This window comes from Ptychodera flava, chromosome 6, assembly GCF_041260155.1.
Source record: "Ptychodera flava strain L36383 chromosome 6, AS_Pfla_20210202, whole genome shotgun sequence".
Classification (NCBI taxonomy): domain Eukaryota; kingdom Metazoa; phylum Hemichordata; class Enteropneusta; family Ptychoderidae; genus Ptychodera; species Ptychodera flava.
In genome coordinates, this window is record NC_091933.1 from 23,455,096 (window position 1) to 23,473,553 (window position 18,458).

An 18,458-nucleotide genomic window follows, 5' to 3' on the forward strand; every position below is an offset into this window, starting at 1 on the left:
CACTATTGCGTTGTAGATCGATCATCCATGATCATCCATACTCGAGTACTCATCGACGACGACCACGGCCCTGCACAGCTGTCCTGGGGGACTCATCAGCGTCATTTACTTTCTTTACCAATGTATTTCAAAATATTTGGCTGACCATTGTCACAGATTACTAGTAGTTTCCTTTTGTTGAAGATTCTGGCTTACATATCGGAACAGCAAGCAGCGTATGTATAGTATTCAAATATGCAGCCAACTTTTCCACAACGTCTCAGTCACATGTCATTTGCATATTACGAACGGTCGTCGATGTTTTCCGAGGTTACCTATCCGAGGTAACCGGATATGCAATCTGCGCTCACTATACTTCGGGTCATGCATAGCAAACTCTAAACTGGGGGTCGTAACGTTTTAAATCAGTTTTACTCAAAATTTCTTCACCCTTTCCTCTGATTTGTTCGAAATGCCAAATTACACGGAAAATAAGCTTACGAATGGGTGAAGATTTGTTTTTCAAATTCACAAGTTTTTTTTCCCGTTGCCAGCTGCGTGTAACCCGGCCGTGCGAGTACCAGTGACCGGCTATTATCTACATCACTGCCAACCAAAAAAGCCATAAAGCTACAAACAGTAGAAGGTTCTAACTTACGATTTCTTACGATCACAATCTACTACCGTCCTTTAGAGACTATCATTTGCTAGACTTTCCCCTTATTTTTTATATGTCTAGTTTGCGCGCTTGTACCGAACACGAGATGTTCAGGGCTAGATTTAAACTCAATACAGTGCCCGAGGAAATTCTCTCCTGAACTAAGTCAAGACCTTCGTTTTCTATCTTCCTTCCGAAACTCGTAATACTCTGTCCATTTCAACTACTGGCTTCAATCACAGCGCCTTCACATTCAAATCACCCGCTGCTGTTGTGAGAAAGTATCCGTTCCGTGTTGATGAAAGCCGGGGTTGAAACCAGGGGGTTGAAAACCGGGTCCCATTTGAAATCGCAACGGAATATGCACACATCTACTCAGACGCAAAAAGGTTAGCAGAAATTCAGAGATGTATTGAAAGCCATACACCGTTGCTGTTTATTGAGCAAATTGTATGATGGAAATTCGTCTCCGAACTCGGCGATACATGAGCGGCCATTCTGTTTCATAACTTCCTATACATGTATTTCTATTGCATACCACAGCGGTCATCGCATCGCTGTCTAGTCTATCGAACCGCAAAACGACTGTGATTTGAATTCAGTAAATTTTGATTGGATTCGAACTCACAACGTACGGCATACAGTCACCTTAGTAGCGAAGAAATCACAGTCAAGGAAGGTCTCAGGCTGTCGACCAGACCACAGCCCCTCGACCAGTAGGCCTACTCTACCCTAGTTATAATGTAGTCTCGAATTGTGTGAACCCTACACACTTCCGTAATATTCAGGCAGAGGTGATAATCGGTAGTTCCTGGTGTAAAAGATAGTTTATGTTTCTCTGATAAGCCAACGACTAAGCAAGTGTTTAACCATCCCGCCCAGTGTTTGCCATCAACCGACGTCACTACGACGTTGCCTATTGTGCGCCCACGGCGCTGGACTTTCCTCTTTAACCGGTAGCTTGCCCTTTGTAAGTATAAGTGCTCAAGTGACAAATATACCACATGACTGTAAATTGGCGAATCACAACAGAGATTTCCGATGGTGTTTTTAAGTTTTAATAGCTGACTACATCTTCAAATCAAAATTTGTCTCTTCAAAGAAAGGAAATGCACCTTCCGTGGCTGCCTGTTCATGACAATTTGCTATTGGAAAGAGGACCTGCTCTACTTGTGTATGTTACGACTCGCACTTCAAACATCACTACATCACAAGCACATGAGAACACAAATGAGCGTGAGCGAGTCGGGCTTCAAGCGACGGATATCAGAGCGTTGTAAGAAAGGAGCTCTTCTTGTAATGCCTGCAATCGCTTGATGAGTTCCCGGCTGTCAATGCCACTGTCACTGACTCTGGATATGGCGTAATCAACATGGTCATGCACTCTGCTCAGTTCATTGTAACAGATGTCAAGGTGGACTCTATTGTCTTTGTTGAATGGACTTGGCCAACCTAGAAATGAAGGAGATTAGTACTTACTGTCTGGTCATCAATGGGGCAAAAATGTTGCCTCAAAAGAGCACGAGTGAAAATCAATTTGTTACTTGGAAGAGAATTCTGATGCAACTTTGGGTTTTACTGAATATGCAGCTGAAGTACCACAGGTAGAATTTTTTTTCTGCACAGCCAAAGGACAACTGCTAACAATACAAATACAATGGCAATCACATAATTTATAATATGTTCAAAGTCAATCTGGTTCTGCATGTATGCTGACGGCACATGCTGGGAAGCAATATGCAAACAAAGTATACAACGCAAAGATCTGAAATAGACTTCCTATGTTTGCTCACTAAGATTTAAATCATATGGACATGTGACAGGCCATGTTATTACATCATAAATACCTTGTTCCAATGCTTCCGCATGCTTCAGGATATCCTGGCCATACATGGACAGTATCAAGGAGACAACTTCTGCAGCCGGTCTCATTAAGATCTTCTTGGCAAAGAGCATCTCTGTCAATGGCATCACTTTGGCTGCAGCTACAAGGGTCCATTTGGATCTGCAAAATTGAAAAAAAAGATTTATAGATACTCACGTCAACCCTCAACATTAAACTTCGGGATAACAGTAAAAATACATTCTACTGGTGTAATACAATCAAATTAAACATATTACAATTGTCATAATTTTATGGTAGAAATGCCTTGGGGACAGATATTTGAACTCTCAAACTGTTACCATGTTCTTTGGGCCCACCCCCCCCCCCCCCCCCCCCCCAATTGTTGGGATTGATTTTGAAGCTTCTGGAATAAATAAATTTTTTGTAAGCTTAGTTTTGTAAAAATTGGGAATTTTTTAGATAAAACAGGGATGGCGGCCATTTGAATTTCTAGTGCCAGTAAACATAAGGTACATGTAATTTGTTTCTCTAGCACCGAAATTTGACTTTGAAATGAAAGTGAAAAGTTAAAGTTTATTTGAGGAAAATTTGAGTAAAAGTTTAAGTCTTTCATTTTGATGCACAAATTACCTTAACCTGAGTAACTTATTTGTTTTTTGTAAGTTTGCAATGCTTCTACTCGCTAATTTCCATTCGCTTTTACTGTATTCCTACCAACCTAATGCAGCGCCCTCAAGCAGTACGTATGAGCTTTAAGTTTCAAGACTACGAAGGAAAACTTACTTGTGTGAGCAGAATACACTGAGTGCATCAGCACAGACAGTAGGATCTGTTTGGATGAGCCAGTTGTCAGGTGAAGACGAATCTCTCTTCTTCTGTTCCTTTACAGGTGGTGCTAAGATTTCTTCCGTTGCCTTTGTCAGTGATTCAACAGCTTGGATCTGATTACCTGTTATCCATAGAGTTCCAAGGAAGTTGATGATCTGGAAATGGTAGCAATAGATGAATTTTAACATTAATTTGGCTCCAAAATATGAATTTGAGACAGAATAGATTCATGACCTTGCGACTGTGCCAGCTCGAAGTATTTGATGAGGAATTTGGTAGTTACTTACTATATAACAGTCAGCACCCATCAATAAATTGCAACAGTAAATGCTTTTTTGTTCATGAACTGATTAAGGAACCAAATCTTGGCTATTTCAGAAATTTGCTGGGACACCATAAAACACAAGCAACCATGGTCCATGCAATTCTAATGGGTGTGCCTGGAGGACACATTTTCCAAAAAAGAATTTTGAGCAAGAATGCCATATATACAAAATAAATTGTGTGATGATTTGTTGATGTTTGTTCAAAAGTCAGCAATACTTTAAATTACACGTGTAAATGTGACAAAAAATCTATTCTTGAATTATCCTTCAAGAGTCCTTGGTGTTTTTCTGTTTGGAAGCACTGTCATTGAGCGTTAAGGCAAACTGTTAAGTTTGCTGGCATGTTATAACCTCTACAAGGAGTAATGTGTGCTGGCACACTTCAATCACAATTTACACTGAAAATCAAAAGATCTCTTCAACAGATTATGCTGGTAAGAGAGGAACCTTAAAATTTACTGCGCACAATTGTGACAAAGTAACTTGATTAAATGAGTTACTATTGATTGCATTCAATTTCAAGACTCAGTTGGCATGCTAGACAGTTGATATTGAATCTGCCATGACTGTAAAAGCCCACTTCACTCCTGCCAGCCATATTTTGGAATCATGACAAGTAAACAAACAGTATGGGCATCTGTACGTCTTTGCTTATCCTTTAAAAACACTGAAAAAAAACAGAACCCCTCCTACTGTATATCTGTCTTTGTTCCTTATGATTGTTCTAGAAATTTTAATGGAAACCCCTGTTATGTAGTCGTTTCATTTTTGTTGACATTTAAAGCTCTATGGTTATATGTGTGAGATTCGTGTGATGAAACAGAAAGTTCAAAGTTCACTTCAACAGATTATTTTGTTAAGAGCACAAACTTGAAATTTTCTGAACACAATTACAGTGGTTTGCATCGAACCGTTGGCAATACAGGAACTAGACATACTGTCTAAATTGAGGAGTTGCTTACACTGTCAGGTGTAACTATCGTCTAGGCAGCAATACTTGTATCAGTCAATTACAAAGGAATCAACTCCACGAAAGTTGAAAAATTGCTAAGAAAGAGGTCACATGTAGTCAAAATAAGACCAAGCATCAACACACATCCCGCTAATTGTCTGGCAAGCATCATTTGCAAGTATTATTTGTGTGGATCTGGTAGTTTTGTTTTGACTGCATCTGACCTCCTTTCAGACATTGTTTCAACCTTCACAGTGTTTTTTTTATTTTTGTTCACTCCTATTACCACTAGATGATAGTTACACCTGACAGTGCTGGCAACTCCTCAGTTTCGACAGTCTGCCTAGTTCCCATATTGCCAACAGTTCAACACAAACCAATGTATGACAAATTCACTTTCGTTACCTCAGAATGGTTGACCTTTGGCCTTGGACGTTGCTTCTGTTGGACAGTGGTGGTGGTGGTGGCGGCGGTTGCAGCAGTAGTGGTTGGTGTAGCAGTAGGTACAACTGCAGCATCAGTGGCATCTGAAGTGCTGGTGGTAGTTGCAGGGCTAGCAGAGGCAGCAGGGGTGACGCTTGCCTGGCCATGGCTCTTCACATCTTTCTTTGCCATATTTCTCCTGCTGTGTATGGTATTATCCATTCCCACGAGCTCAGCCGGGATGACAGGCTCATTGACAACTCCCCACCTCTTCCGTTCCTTCTTAGGTTCTGGAGAGGAGGCCTGCTCTCCCCTTGCTGACCGTCCCCTTGGCTGACGTCTGTTGACTCTGTGCCACTGTCTGCCATCAGTGGAGTCGGCACCACTGTCCCCCTCATCAAACTGACCATGGTCATCATCTTCCGTACTCTCAGAAGTATACACATCCTCCCTGTCTGGTGAATCAAGCACGGATGCCACTGACCCCTGCACAGCTGTGCCATTGTTAGCAGCATTCAACTCACTGCCATTCTGGATTTCACTTGGCGAAAGCCCACCGTTAGATCCCTTGTCCTCATTCCTCAAGGAATGTATATAAACCTGACCTGACTCTGGTTTACCAGCCTCTGGGAGTTGAGATCCTTTCTTTTTCTTATCCGACTTCCTTTTCACTTTCTTCGCTTCCATGGCGATATTCTTCATTGCATCTTTCTGGGCTTTGTCTCTTTCCATCTCTTTCCTGAAAAAAATTGCCACATACAACATCTATTCCCTGCATTCTCCAGTATCACTTTAGTCATGGAGCCTGGGGTCTTTTTCTAAGGTCTATGGTTTAGAATGGCATAAAGTCACTGCAATGGACTTCATTTCTGACTTACATCAAATAACTAACAAATCAAAGGTCATTCATATACTAGTGGCTGGATGGGGCTATCACTGGTGCTACTGCAGTCCGAGTTTCCTGATGTGTATAAAATTTAACGAAACAGATATAACATGATTATCTGTGGCTATACTCCCATTGTAGGGATCATTACTAAATGCCTCAGGTTCACGATGAAATTTAACACTCATATGAGTTTAACAATCTGTAAAATTATATATTTTATTTATTGCAACGAAATGTCGCAGAAGCAGGGATACGTAAATTGTAACAATGGAACCTTACTTCTGTTTAAATTTTGAAGGAGACTGGAAGTACTCTTTGACCTGTTTTCCATCAAAATTGATACTGAAATCTTTTGGGTATTCCCGCATCGCCGATTCCAAGACTGGCAGGGCTGAATCCCGGATGTAATCAATCATCTCGAGCGACGCAACCACCATCTTATCAAACTCCTGGACATTAAAACCTACGAAAGCAATATTATTCAAAGCACTTTGAGGAAAACATTACTCTTTTACTGTCTACATGCACTAAATCTCAATAATATGCATTCAAACTCTTGGCATAATACAAAACCATAGACCAATCAAATTTCACAAGCTTGATAAAATATACAATTGCAGTGCAATAATGATATTGGCATTATACCTTGCTACACTTGGAAATGAAAAAGTCATTACACTCAGCGTTTCAATATTTATCAACAGGAACACTCACGAAATATATCCAATGGGTAATGATTTTATCTCAGGTAAAATCTAGTGAACGGTGCCACAGATTAGAGAAAAAAGGTAAGTTGAGATTATTACCTTCATGTTCTCTTGTCATGGCAGTGACTTCTGAAGTTGTGTGTACAACATTAGCAAGGAGACGACATGCCGGTCTCAGTACGTTGGGCCTGTCCAAGTGTCTCTCCATGGCATTGACAACCAGCTCTATTGCACACTGACGGACTGCACCCTAGTATGAAACGCATCACATGCAAAACTTACATTTTGGATGTACTGTCAAGATGAACATACCAAATGCACACACCAGTTAACCTCGATAAGATATGAGGATCATTCATAAGCAAATGTAAAGCTGAGAGAATGATTGACAATTGACAGTACCTTCAATTAATGGTGTTTTTTGTTGATTGATTGATCCATTGTAACAGGTTTTTTTCACAGAATAACTGGTACCAGTACACTACTACAGACAATTTCACACAGGCTAAACAACTGTGTGACAGCACCTCGTTTGGGATAACCAAGTATATCATTTATACATACAAAGAGCTTGTGTAACACAATGAGTTGTGTAGCTTGTATGAAATCCACTGTAACTGGTCTGAACCACCTTTGTGTTGAACAATGTCAAGAACCATCATTAACTCTACCACTCTGCTAGCTGCCTGTACTAGCTACTTTATTTTTCATCTTTGTAACCTTAATTAACCCTTTCACCACCATGCTTCCGCTGAAACCCATTGTTATTAATGGCTACTGTGGACCAGTTTACCGGGAATCGGGGTGAACAGGCTAGGCAGGAAAAGTTTTGTTATCTGCTGTCACTTGAAACCTATGGCCATTGTTTGAAGGGTATACCGAAACATATGAGGTTGTAATAGGTTAGTAACTTTCTAAGACAGGATGTCCGTTAACTACAAAGTCATCCCAAGAAATATCTCCAAGCGGACCAACTGTTATACTAGAGAATGTTGATGCTTTATAAAAAGTTCCAAAAACAAGAGAAATTTATCAAAGTTTATGAAAACTTTCCTACGAAAGAGTTGAATTCACAAGGTACTAAATGGAGAAGACTCATGAAGTGTCGGTGTGCATATCCTGAACACACATATTTGCATCTACAGACTTTCACAGGAATTCAATCATCAGCGGAGACCATTTTGCTACTGCATTCTATGCTCACTGTCAAAAGTGTAAAGACGTTTGCAATACATACCTTTTCCTTTGGAGTTGGTTTATACTTGGCAAGCTGGGCTAGTACAATACAGGCGTATTCCTGTATTTCATGGCTTTGTAGGTGTGCTGCCATGGTACCTAGCAACACAGCCCCTGCTTTGTTTCTCAGTAAGATCATCTGGTTGTCCTCCAGTACACTGAGTTTGGCCAACAGGCTTATCCATAGGATGTTGTGATCTACAGGATCCTAGATACAGATAGACAGAACACATGAGATGGGTATGGTCAACAGTATGATGTGATGTACCAGATCTGACTGTGCATGCAAATTGACAGAACAAGAATCGTTTTTCCCACAGGATATTGTGATCTTCAGGAGCCCACTATGTATGCATTTGATTGGATAACTATATTTTGTGATTCAAAAGCACAGAGAATATGCAATGTTATCTTGCAAATTATCGAAGTAATTATACCATTATTTTGTAATGCAGCTTCACTATATGTTTGTTGGTTCATTGTATGAACACAGCAAATAAACAAATGGAATCATCTACAGCATATTCCCTTTATTGTTGTTGTAACTTGCGTGTCACTCATCCTTTTGAAGGCATAGGACACCTCTAAAAAAACACCATGGAAGCACAGCCTAAGAGGCTTGAAACTTCACTATGGCTTTTGCATATGATGTACCCTGCTGTTAAATCGCATTGGTAAAATGTACCAAGGCGTACAGAATGCTTACCAGTGAAAATCTCAGGAGATCCAAAAGCAGTTTGATGAGAGGTCCGTGACATGGCAGTTCTGGTGATGGACTCTCTCCACCTGCATCATCTTCTTGATTAAAATCTTTTTCCTTCAAAGTGTTGTTCTTCTCACAGAACTGCCTCAGGAAGTCCAAGATCAGTGTTTCATTGGTATCGACAACCTCCTATGAAAAACATTAATGACAACACAGGTGTAAGGTGTATGATAACCGGCACCAGATTAACATTCAGACTGACTCATAAATTAAGTGCATGGAGGGCAGCATCAGATTTACATTCAACAGGACCACAAGGGGACAAATAATAGAATACATCATGCGACACTTTGCAGATTGCTAACATACATCACTGCGTAATTAACCACCACTTTTCATGAATTCTCTCAAATACAAGGCCATTTGGTGATTCACTGTTCGCATTTAAGCAGATTTTTTGGCCCGTATGGTTTGCACAGAGAAGACAACTCTTGAATGGTGGTTGGACTGCATACCCGTAGAGCTTTGAAGACTTTGTCCACAATCTGAGGCGATATGTCCATATCCGTCAACATCAACAGCTGTCTGCTCATGTAGGACGATGCTAAATGTGCAATCTAGAAGGCAAAAATCAGAAAAATTGTCCATAAAAAACTGACAACTGTCAATTTCACTGCAATTGTTGCAAATAAATGATAGTGAAACAGTCCTAGCATGCAGAGTGATTTTCTTGCCCTTTCCCACTTTCATATAGTTTTCTGCAAAATTAAGGGTACACTTGGCGTCAGTGTATTAATCATAACGTGATAGCATACAAAAGCACCTGCAAAAATTTGACAACTTACCTTTTGTAGATGAGTTAGATTTTCTACAAACACGGGCAAAGGGCCATTTGAAATAAAATCAACTCAATATTGAAAATGCACCTAAAATAATACAACAGAAGCACAAAACTACGATAGGAACAGGGCAGTTACTTTTGCAATAAGTCCCACAAAATTTTTAGAATACCAATGTTTGTTTTTGACTCACCTGTTCAGGCGTCTGTAGTTGCTGTATCAACTCTGTATCAATGTTCGGCTGTACCACCACACACCATTCATCTGACAGCTCACTGTAACTTGCTCTGTGAGGATCGCCTTGCCTGGCACCACCCACTGCATTCTCTGGTAGCTGTGGTTTGTTGTTGTATATTCTCTTGGGTTTTGGTGGAGGTCCGTCCACCCCCAGATCTCCCTGATCCGATACACTCCCTCTGTTGCTTCTGCAGCTGTAAATGCATGGAGTACCATAACACACAAACTTCATTCCTCTAATCACTGTAGGTTTTACAGTGTGAAAAATGACATTTAACAGTGCAAAACACTATCTGGTACTGGTTATGTGGGGGTGAGTGCTGATTCAGCGGGGGAGAGATGATTGAAACAAATGACTTCCATGTGCTATGCCAAAGTACAGTCTAAAAAAATGCTTCAAAATGACTTACAAAGGCAAATTACCAGTACTACATCAATCAGTTACTTATAAACAAACATTTACACACAGGGAAACCTACATGTGTAACACTTTTTCCCATTGCAGTGATGTTCTACACTGACACAGAACAGTACCATAACTAATGATCACCAATCATGTTAGAGCTACTTCAATGGGGATAATAAATCAAGAGTATAAATTCCTCCCTGATGCCTTGGCTTATGTGGGGAAATTTTCTTAGACAAGTCCAAAAACAACCTGTGAACATTTTTCCAATCTAAATTTGGGTTAAGTCTCACCATGCCTGCCAGCTGGTTATTGTTTTGCAAATGACCTTTCACCCAAACCTGTGAAAACATCAAAGACTCCTTTTTCTCATTTTTATTACCTCTCTATTTCTTACCTATTTTCAAGTATAATTATTAAATACTTTAATATTACCACTGCAAAAATGTTAGCTGGACTAAATTGCCACATGCACATATGTTGTTGATAGGAAATGTTCAACTTAGAGATGTTAGACAGTTCATATTTACAACCATTTGAAAGTTTTATTTCTCATGAGAAAGAATGGCAAGCATATTAGTAAAATTGAGAGAAACAAAAATAAAAAAAATATAAGTAGCATACAAAAGTGGCAAAAAATAGTGAAAGCGAAAGAATGCATGGAGAATTATGGAAAATAAATATCATGTTTACGTGCAAGTGTGAAATACTTATATCACCAACACACAAATGCAAGGTGGACTGTGCTGTAGCATTAATTTGCTGTTGACATGAATCATTCAATGAACCCTGTAAGTCTGGGACAGCTATAGTCAGAAAGGATAGCTGTTACATTTGATACTGCTCTCATTGTTTTTGGTTTAGAAGAACATGTCAGCTGTCATCTTCTTCTCTGCCCTGTATATTTCAGCAACAAAATATTACCCTTGCAAAGATAATAGATTGTGTGTCCAATATATGATGTTATTGTTGACAAATGAATTCTAGTCTGGACTTCAATTCAGCTGCAAACAATAACATTGGGCATCACACACATACAGGCAGTGTTGACATGATGGACACTTGAATTTCTGATATGACATTGGGAAAAAGTACAAGAAACTGTGTTTTACAAATTAAACAAAAGTGATGGAAAAACCATGAAGTTTTAAAGCTGATGGAGCTGTGAGTTGCAGTTTAATGAAAATACTCCTTAAACGATGAACAAAAAAAATAAAAAAGACATGGAAAGACCAACAGAACTATTGAATCTAACTACATTGTAAGGACACTAGGTATCAATGATGAAATGATAGCGTACAAGAAAATGAATCTGATATGAATACGTACATTACATGTACAAGACTGATCGGTGGCGGTAAGCAGCTGGAGGGGGAGCAAAGCACACGTGTCAAATTAAACGCAGAATTCAAATGTTACGGTGTACTCCTGTTGCAGTTCATGAAAATTGCAAGGATTAAATGGAAATTTAATGAGTCACTCCTTTCAAAAAGATTTCAGTAAATCAGCCACTGATTTCTGTGAAAGTGATAGAAGTTCAACATACAGTAACAAGAAGTCCAAAACATTGAGATATGTCTATGCAGTGATCATCACATCTGCCTGTCAAACCTATTAAACCACCAAATTTTATTGGTATACTGTCACGTTTTGATCTTACACTTTAATTCATTTAATATTCACAATATAAACTAACCTACTCACAAACAAACTGATACCATCAGATCAATAATATAATTTTCTGTTCATTTTGTAAGATTATCAGAACTACAGTCATACATGTGTTATGTAATTAAACATTACAAGAAGGCCTCTCAATTGTTACACTTCACATCAACCAAAAAATTCATGAAAACGTAAAATTTAAACATTTTGTACTCACCTGCTCTGTTCATATCTATACAGACTTGATTTTCCCAGCTTTATTGTACATCCTGAAAATATATTTTGAAGATGGGAACATGAGTAAGAGAACCTCTATACACAGTAGGTTTAAACAGGGCACACTTTGAATTACAGTCAACTCGCACTTTTTCCAACCCGCCCAGAACCAACTCGCCCGATTCCAACTCGCCCGATACCAAGTCGCCCGATCCCAACTCGCCCGATACCAACTCGCCCGACGCCAACTCGCCCGATGCCAACTTGCCCGTTGTTTTGAGATGGGGTGTAGTTGTAGATTCCATGTACGCTAACCCGATGGCCCGAGGCCAGCTATTTTCATATCATGCCCGGCCAGTAACTCGTGAAAGACGGTCCTGCTGTTCCTATAGACGTGAGCCAGTATAACTGCAGTAACTATCCCTATACGTAAAGAAGCCGAACGAAATTTATTTTTTTCAAGAGATTTGCAAAACGTGAAATTCGCAAATAAAAAGTTTTCCGTGTTGGCACATATTTCAAGCCGCACCTGTGGTTCTCAATGTTAGAAATATTTGTTGTTAGAAATAAAACGTTTTATAAGTACCAGGTACTCATAAATTGCAAAATAGTATCGGGCGAGTTGGCATCTGGCAAGTTGGAATGTGCGAGTTGGTTCTGGGCGGGTTGGAAAAAGTGCGAGTTGACTGGTACCCCACACTTTCAATGCTTGACTAAAATATGTTTTGCAAAGTTACAAACAACTAAGATAAATCTTAAACAAATGTGATGCGAATACATTTATAATAAACAATTATTTATTATGAACTTCAATCATTTCAGGTGATTTATTGGCACATTTTACTGTAATGGCATTATCGATTTACTGTGTGTGAGAAGTTCACAGCTGCAACGATAATTGGAGGGCAGACTTTCAACTTCACAATAACAAAGTTGACAATGTCCCACTTTGAAAACTTGAAATTGATTATTTAAATGCATTCTGTGATAAGCAAGCCAGGTGGAATCTATGCAGTAATGAGAGGAAAATATTTAACGCATAGTATTTGCACACACACCATGACTTAATGTTGTCTGTTCGTCCACTTCTGTATCATTCACCAGGCACGGAGTCATGATGGAAAAGGGAAATAGAATGACCTCATTCTCCTTGCTGACAATCTCACAACACAGTCCTTTACAGTCTTCATCTGGTAAAACTAAATCATAATCTCCCCAGCCTGAAGATCCAAGCATTACACAGAAGTTAATAAATCAAAAAAAATTACAAAATTAAATCTAGCATGGGTCAAAATACAAAAGCAAATTAACCTCATGAAATGCTATACAGAACTGTATGAAGACTATCACAGATGTAGAGAATCTCTGTACCTGTTGAGAAAACCCATTATTGGCACTATGACATGAGTAGGTGAGTGTTACATTAATGGTGCTTATTGTATAACAACAATACAAAGATAGGATCTTTTCTCAATTAGTGATTACATTGAAAGTATTAAAGTGGATCACCAGGTCACATTTGTCATGAAAAAACAGTTCAATGTATTAGTAGTTGAAAAAACACTGGCTTTTATAAAAGATAATTATTAGAATGTTGATCATAAAAAATGCAACAAGCATGCAGGTATTGGGTGACGTCAACCAGTGAGAATTGATGACCCAGGTAAAACGTAAATGATAATTAAATGGGGTGCCATGAGTTTTTTGATCAAGGATGGTATTGAACATTGATGAAGAACACCTTCAGAGACAATGTATTGTGCAAACAAAGCCTTGCACTGTCATTCAAGACCCTTGAACATCACAAGACACTTGGTAAATCTTGAACATTTGAAGGCCTCAAGAGATGGACATACTGTAAACATGTTTGTAAAATAACAGCAGCTGATGGAACACATATAGATTTGGCTCAATACCACTTTTTACTGACTTTGCAGATTGGGAAGAGGCAGGTTAGCAGGATATGGATCAGTGCTGAAACTGAGATACAGTGTGTTACACTAACAGCAAAAGTAAAATTCTTTTCATCTTCTTGACAACATCAAAGTGCATATCAACATACAGTTATATCAGATTCAATACCATAAATCTGATTAAAGTAAAATAATAATGTTTGTCTTTTTTTACTGTGATCTCTGTTGTTCAGGAGTAACTGTACATTGCAATAATAACAACACATTTGTGGAATCAAAGACGCTTTGTCAAAGCTTTATCATATGAATACAGGAAGCAGTTGTGCTACCATGTCCCAGGTATTGTATCAAGGTAAAACATGACAGTGTTGGCCCACAGAGAAAGCACGGAGGCATATCAGTTTACAGCAGACAAGCTCAAGGCAAACATGAAAAAATATTAAAGATACTTGAAACAAAGCCAAAAACAATTCCACCGTCATTTAGATTCTCAACAACGCACAAGGACATTGTTGACCTTTGACTCTATTATGTATTACCAAAGATTAATACAGTCACTTTTATTACGAGTAGGCTTCTCCATGACAAGACTTATCAAATACCATGGTGTAAACAGCAAAAATACAACTACGCATGGTATGTGGAAGTGGTATTTTACTGGACAGAAAGCACAAAATTTATATTTCCTCATGAAGCTGAGCTCAATATTTACTGCTTAAACACCTACACACACCAACTATCACCTACACATACCAACTATCTAAGCATTCACAGCTCTGAGTATGGCCCTTTGAGATTCCTGGAAGCAGTGTTATTTATAGGTAATGGTGAAGACACTGCTCACAAGTCTTCCTGAAATCACAAGTGAAATCTGCCACTGATTCCGATGACTCACTCAGGTGTGCCCAGGTGAAACCCTCAGTTCCCCCTATTGTGGACAATGCAAGCACAGCCTGAGGTAATAACAGGTTACATTTTATGACAGTGCAACCCACACAATGGGCGTGTTGCTCAACGAGTCATGAAGGCTTCGTGGAGACTGTGTAACTGTCATATGACTATTCTTTGTTTTCCTTAGGTCAGGTGTCACTCTAATTGCCCTGCGTAAATTAGAGGATAACCTGTATTGGCTATTACTAATGCATGGATGTCTACTTTTTACATCCATGCTAATGGTAATACCACGAGGAAAAAATGAAAACATGGAAAAACATCAATAGTTAAAGTAAACTACATATTTTGTGAGTCAATAGTATAGGTTTTTTAATTGTTATCAAAGCATACTTCTTCTGTCTTAGAATGAACAACCACATTATTTAATTCTTTACAGCGGTGCTACTGCTAGCGAGAAGCGAAGCTCTGAGTACGGGCCCTGCTTCTCGGTCTATGCGATCTTCCGTAGTCAATGATCAGATTGGCAAATGGTAGCTTTGGATATACAACAACATAAAAAGAACGAGCAAATAAAAATTTCCCCATACGCAACTGAAAGCAATAAAATTACACGCTACACATAACGGAAGTCTACATGTATTGATATATGTTGCCAGCATTATATTTTCCTCATGTACACTGACTGAGTCTTTGATGTTCACTATACTGTAGTTCTGTCATTCACGTATTTTCAGAGATTTCGATAACGCGCGACAACACTGAGCTAAATGACAGTACCTCTCAGTGGTGTGTCGATATCGATGGAAGACTACAGCAGTCCGACTAAAGCAGTATTCAGTGAGTCAGTGTAGTAAACAACGTCAACGATTAGAAGCCAGGCCCCGTGTTAACTGTACTGTGTACATATTTTCATTGTTTGTGCTCAATACACGCGATAAGCCTAAATATATTGCAGAAAAATAAAATATTCGTACCAATTTTGAGCGTCCTTTTTGATATGTGGTAAGTCTTCTTGCTTCTTAAGTCTAGCAGGCGTGGATACTCGTCTTCGGCGGTAGACGTCATATCTTAATTTTGCTATGAGTGAAGTGTAGCGGAGTCGACTCAATCGTGTACGCGATGCGCCATCTTGACATTTATGTCTCATCACGTGACAGTCTGGCCCCGTCGTCCTTTGCGGTGTCGTAAACTTTCGAAACTTGCTCGACGAGCAAAATACCATTTCAGATTTTTCTGCCATATCGCAAACCAAAATTTCAACGGTGTACCCCATTTTGTATTTAGCGTTTACCCTTTGAAAGATTAAAAAAACTGCACAGTTACTGATACCATGCACAGCGCGTCACTTATCCATGACATCGTCACGGTCCGCTCGTAAGGGTCTGATTTCAGGGAGCATCCAGCTGCCCGGACAAGATACCTTGGCAAGCGAGGATGAGCATTGTTTCATCGAAATGTTCCTTGTGTTTTATTATTCGTTAAGTGATAGAGGGGCCGTTTTCATTGATTTTTTTTTTTATTTTGACGTGACCTGATAAGTGGAAAGAATATCAAAATGCTCGTCATAAGCCTACATCTGTAATGAAATGTCCAATGTTTGTCATGTAGGAGTATGAAGAACTGAAATTTCGGTCCAGAGCTCATATGTGAAGTAGACAATTGCTACACTGATGACAATGACTTGTGAAATAGGAGTTGCATTTCTCAATTTTTTCAGTCTTTCTTTCTTTCTTTAATTGTGCCGAAGACATTACATTGTTTACAGTGGGAGAAATGTGTGAAGTTGAACATGTGAAGAGCGTACTACAAACGTGAGATTTAATCAAGAGAAAGAAAATTCTTGTCGATGAACAGAGTGTTTCTATATTGCAAATGGTAAAAGCAACTGTCTTCCCCATTTGGCCACCCAAAGCCAGTGCCCGGCCGGCGAACATTGAAACTCGAAGACACACAGCAGAACTCTATCTTGACGCGCATAACGTAGATTCATTGATGACAAGCTTTGACATGGAACTTCTGGATCGCCGCCGTGCGACGTTCGATTCCATGGCAACTTGTCACTGATACAGCGATTCGAACGTCAAGCAACACATGCTCCAAAAAACAACAAACTGTGAAATTTGCATCATATTGTGGGAGTCTGGCTACTCAAAATACTTGGAAACTTTAAAATATGGATAATATTACAGAAGATGTTTTAAAACCAGAAGTCGACGAGAGCACAAAAGAATGCTGTGGAAACAGAAAAGAGAGAAGAAAAAGTGAGTACTACAAGGTTTTTTTCTATCATTCTTTAGGCCTATCAGGCGAAAGCGTTGAACTTGAATAAAAATATAAATATAGTTTCATTTACGTGCATCGTAAAATCAAAATAGTTATTGTGTGCATTCCCGAGACACGACTACAAACATGAAAATAACATGAATTGTTGATTTATTTCATCGGCAGATATGACAAGCATGCGGACACCAATGGGTGAATACATCGTACCATCCGGAGGAAAGCCTCTTACACAGCAGGGTAAACAGCAATCTTGCAAAATGTTTTTGCTTTTGAAAACCGGGCGATTCCCTTTTTTACATATTACAAATGGACGTTTTCTGAATAGATTTTCACAGAAGATTCATTATACTTCTGTAGCAGTTCTGTATCAGTTATTTTGCCTTTGCGTTATAACCGCTCGCAGTCATAGGTTTCACGACTGTGCCACAAATGGTGCTACAATTTTAAAACAAATATGTTTAGATTCTGAGTACGGCACACTTTGTGATGTCTTCTTCCCATCAACTTTGTTCTTGAACAGCTATACCCTTACCCGGCCCCTCTGACTACACACCGAAGACAAAGATCACCAGCCCGTCCCAACCTCAGTACTCCATAGTCAGCAGGCCGAAATCAAGAAGAGGTATGTGGATGCGTCACCAGTTTGTATTTCTGTCAACGATATTCTATCTTGTAGAAATATTTTCCTTCAGTTCTATGTAATGGAGACATAACATTGAAACCCATGTTAGAAATCTAACTTGTTAGCTTGCTATACACCCTGCGGCGGTCCCTTAATAGTATAATACAGCAAGTTCGTGCTTTGATATTTTAAGCGCGTCAAAATATTTCATCGAGTACATGCGCATTTCTTGGTATGTAAATTCTACGGTACTTTGAATCCATTGTATCTTAAATACTATCTCTTGAAAGACGGAAGATTCCCTGGGGCCTCAGATTATGACACAAGTCAAGACATGATATGGAAGGACAAGAAACTGTCGTTGAAGAACAAAGGAAAGATGTGCATTTATGATGTCGATGGTAAGTGAATTTAACAAGTCATTTCGAGACTTGGAAACCTAGATACTGGTGTGGGGGCATTCTTGTGTTCCGTTGGTTTCCACAATGAATTTGATTTTAGATTCTCATCATCCGTCGGTTCATCCATTTATGTATCCGTACATTAATATTGCACAAACACGTTAGTAACGTCACCACAAATACAAACGTTTCAAATTAAGATGTATTACTTAAATATAGAAATCGTGTGGAAACGAAACATCATTTCTTCAAAATTTACTCAACGGTATAAACCTCTTCTCTTGTTCATTGGTCACCCGTGCACATGTCCCCATAACCTTGGAGTAATAACAGCAACACGTTTGACGGCCTTAGCAATTATTTTGTCGTCTGCATGCAGCGGAGCGTCACTTGACTTGCAGTCTTGGACCTGCCTACTACGTCGATGAGTACAGG

General features: G+C 39.2%; 2 protein-coding genes across 3 annotated transcripts in view; one reads left to right on the forward strand and one right to left on the reverse strand.

Moving 5' to 3' along the window:
• LOC139135211 (transmembrane protein 209-like) overlaps positions 1-18,458 on the forward strand; it is a gene marked incomplete at its 5' end in the record, with an annotated part of 44,583 nt that overhangs the window by 20,506 nt on the left and 5,619 nt on the right.
• Positions 1,046-15,848, reverse strand: LOC139135210 (uncharacterized). Of its 2 annotated transcripts, XM_070702485.1 has the most exons (14): positions 15,692-15,848; positions 12,969-13,130; positions 11,912-11,963; positions 11,359-11,394; positions 9,580-9,817; positions 9,063-9,164; positions 8,551-8,736; positions 7,846-8,052; positions 6,708-6,858; positions 6,181-6,364; positions 4,995-5,751; positions 3,267-3,466; positions 2,485-2,642; positions 1,046-2,089 (listed from the first exon to the last, which is right to left on the reverse strand). In XM_070702485.1, exons 1-14 carry the CDS (start codon positions 15,780-15,782, stop codon positions 1,890-1,892), a joined length of 2,724 nt encoding a protein of 907 aa, XP_070558586.1. In that variant the 5' UTR covers positions 15,783-15,848; the 3' UTR covers positions 1,046-1,889. The 2 variants fall into 2 exon arrangements, with proteins under 2 accessions (XP_070558586.1, XP_070558587.1); XM_070702486.1 differs by lacking the exon at positions 11,359-11,394.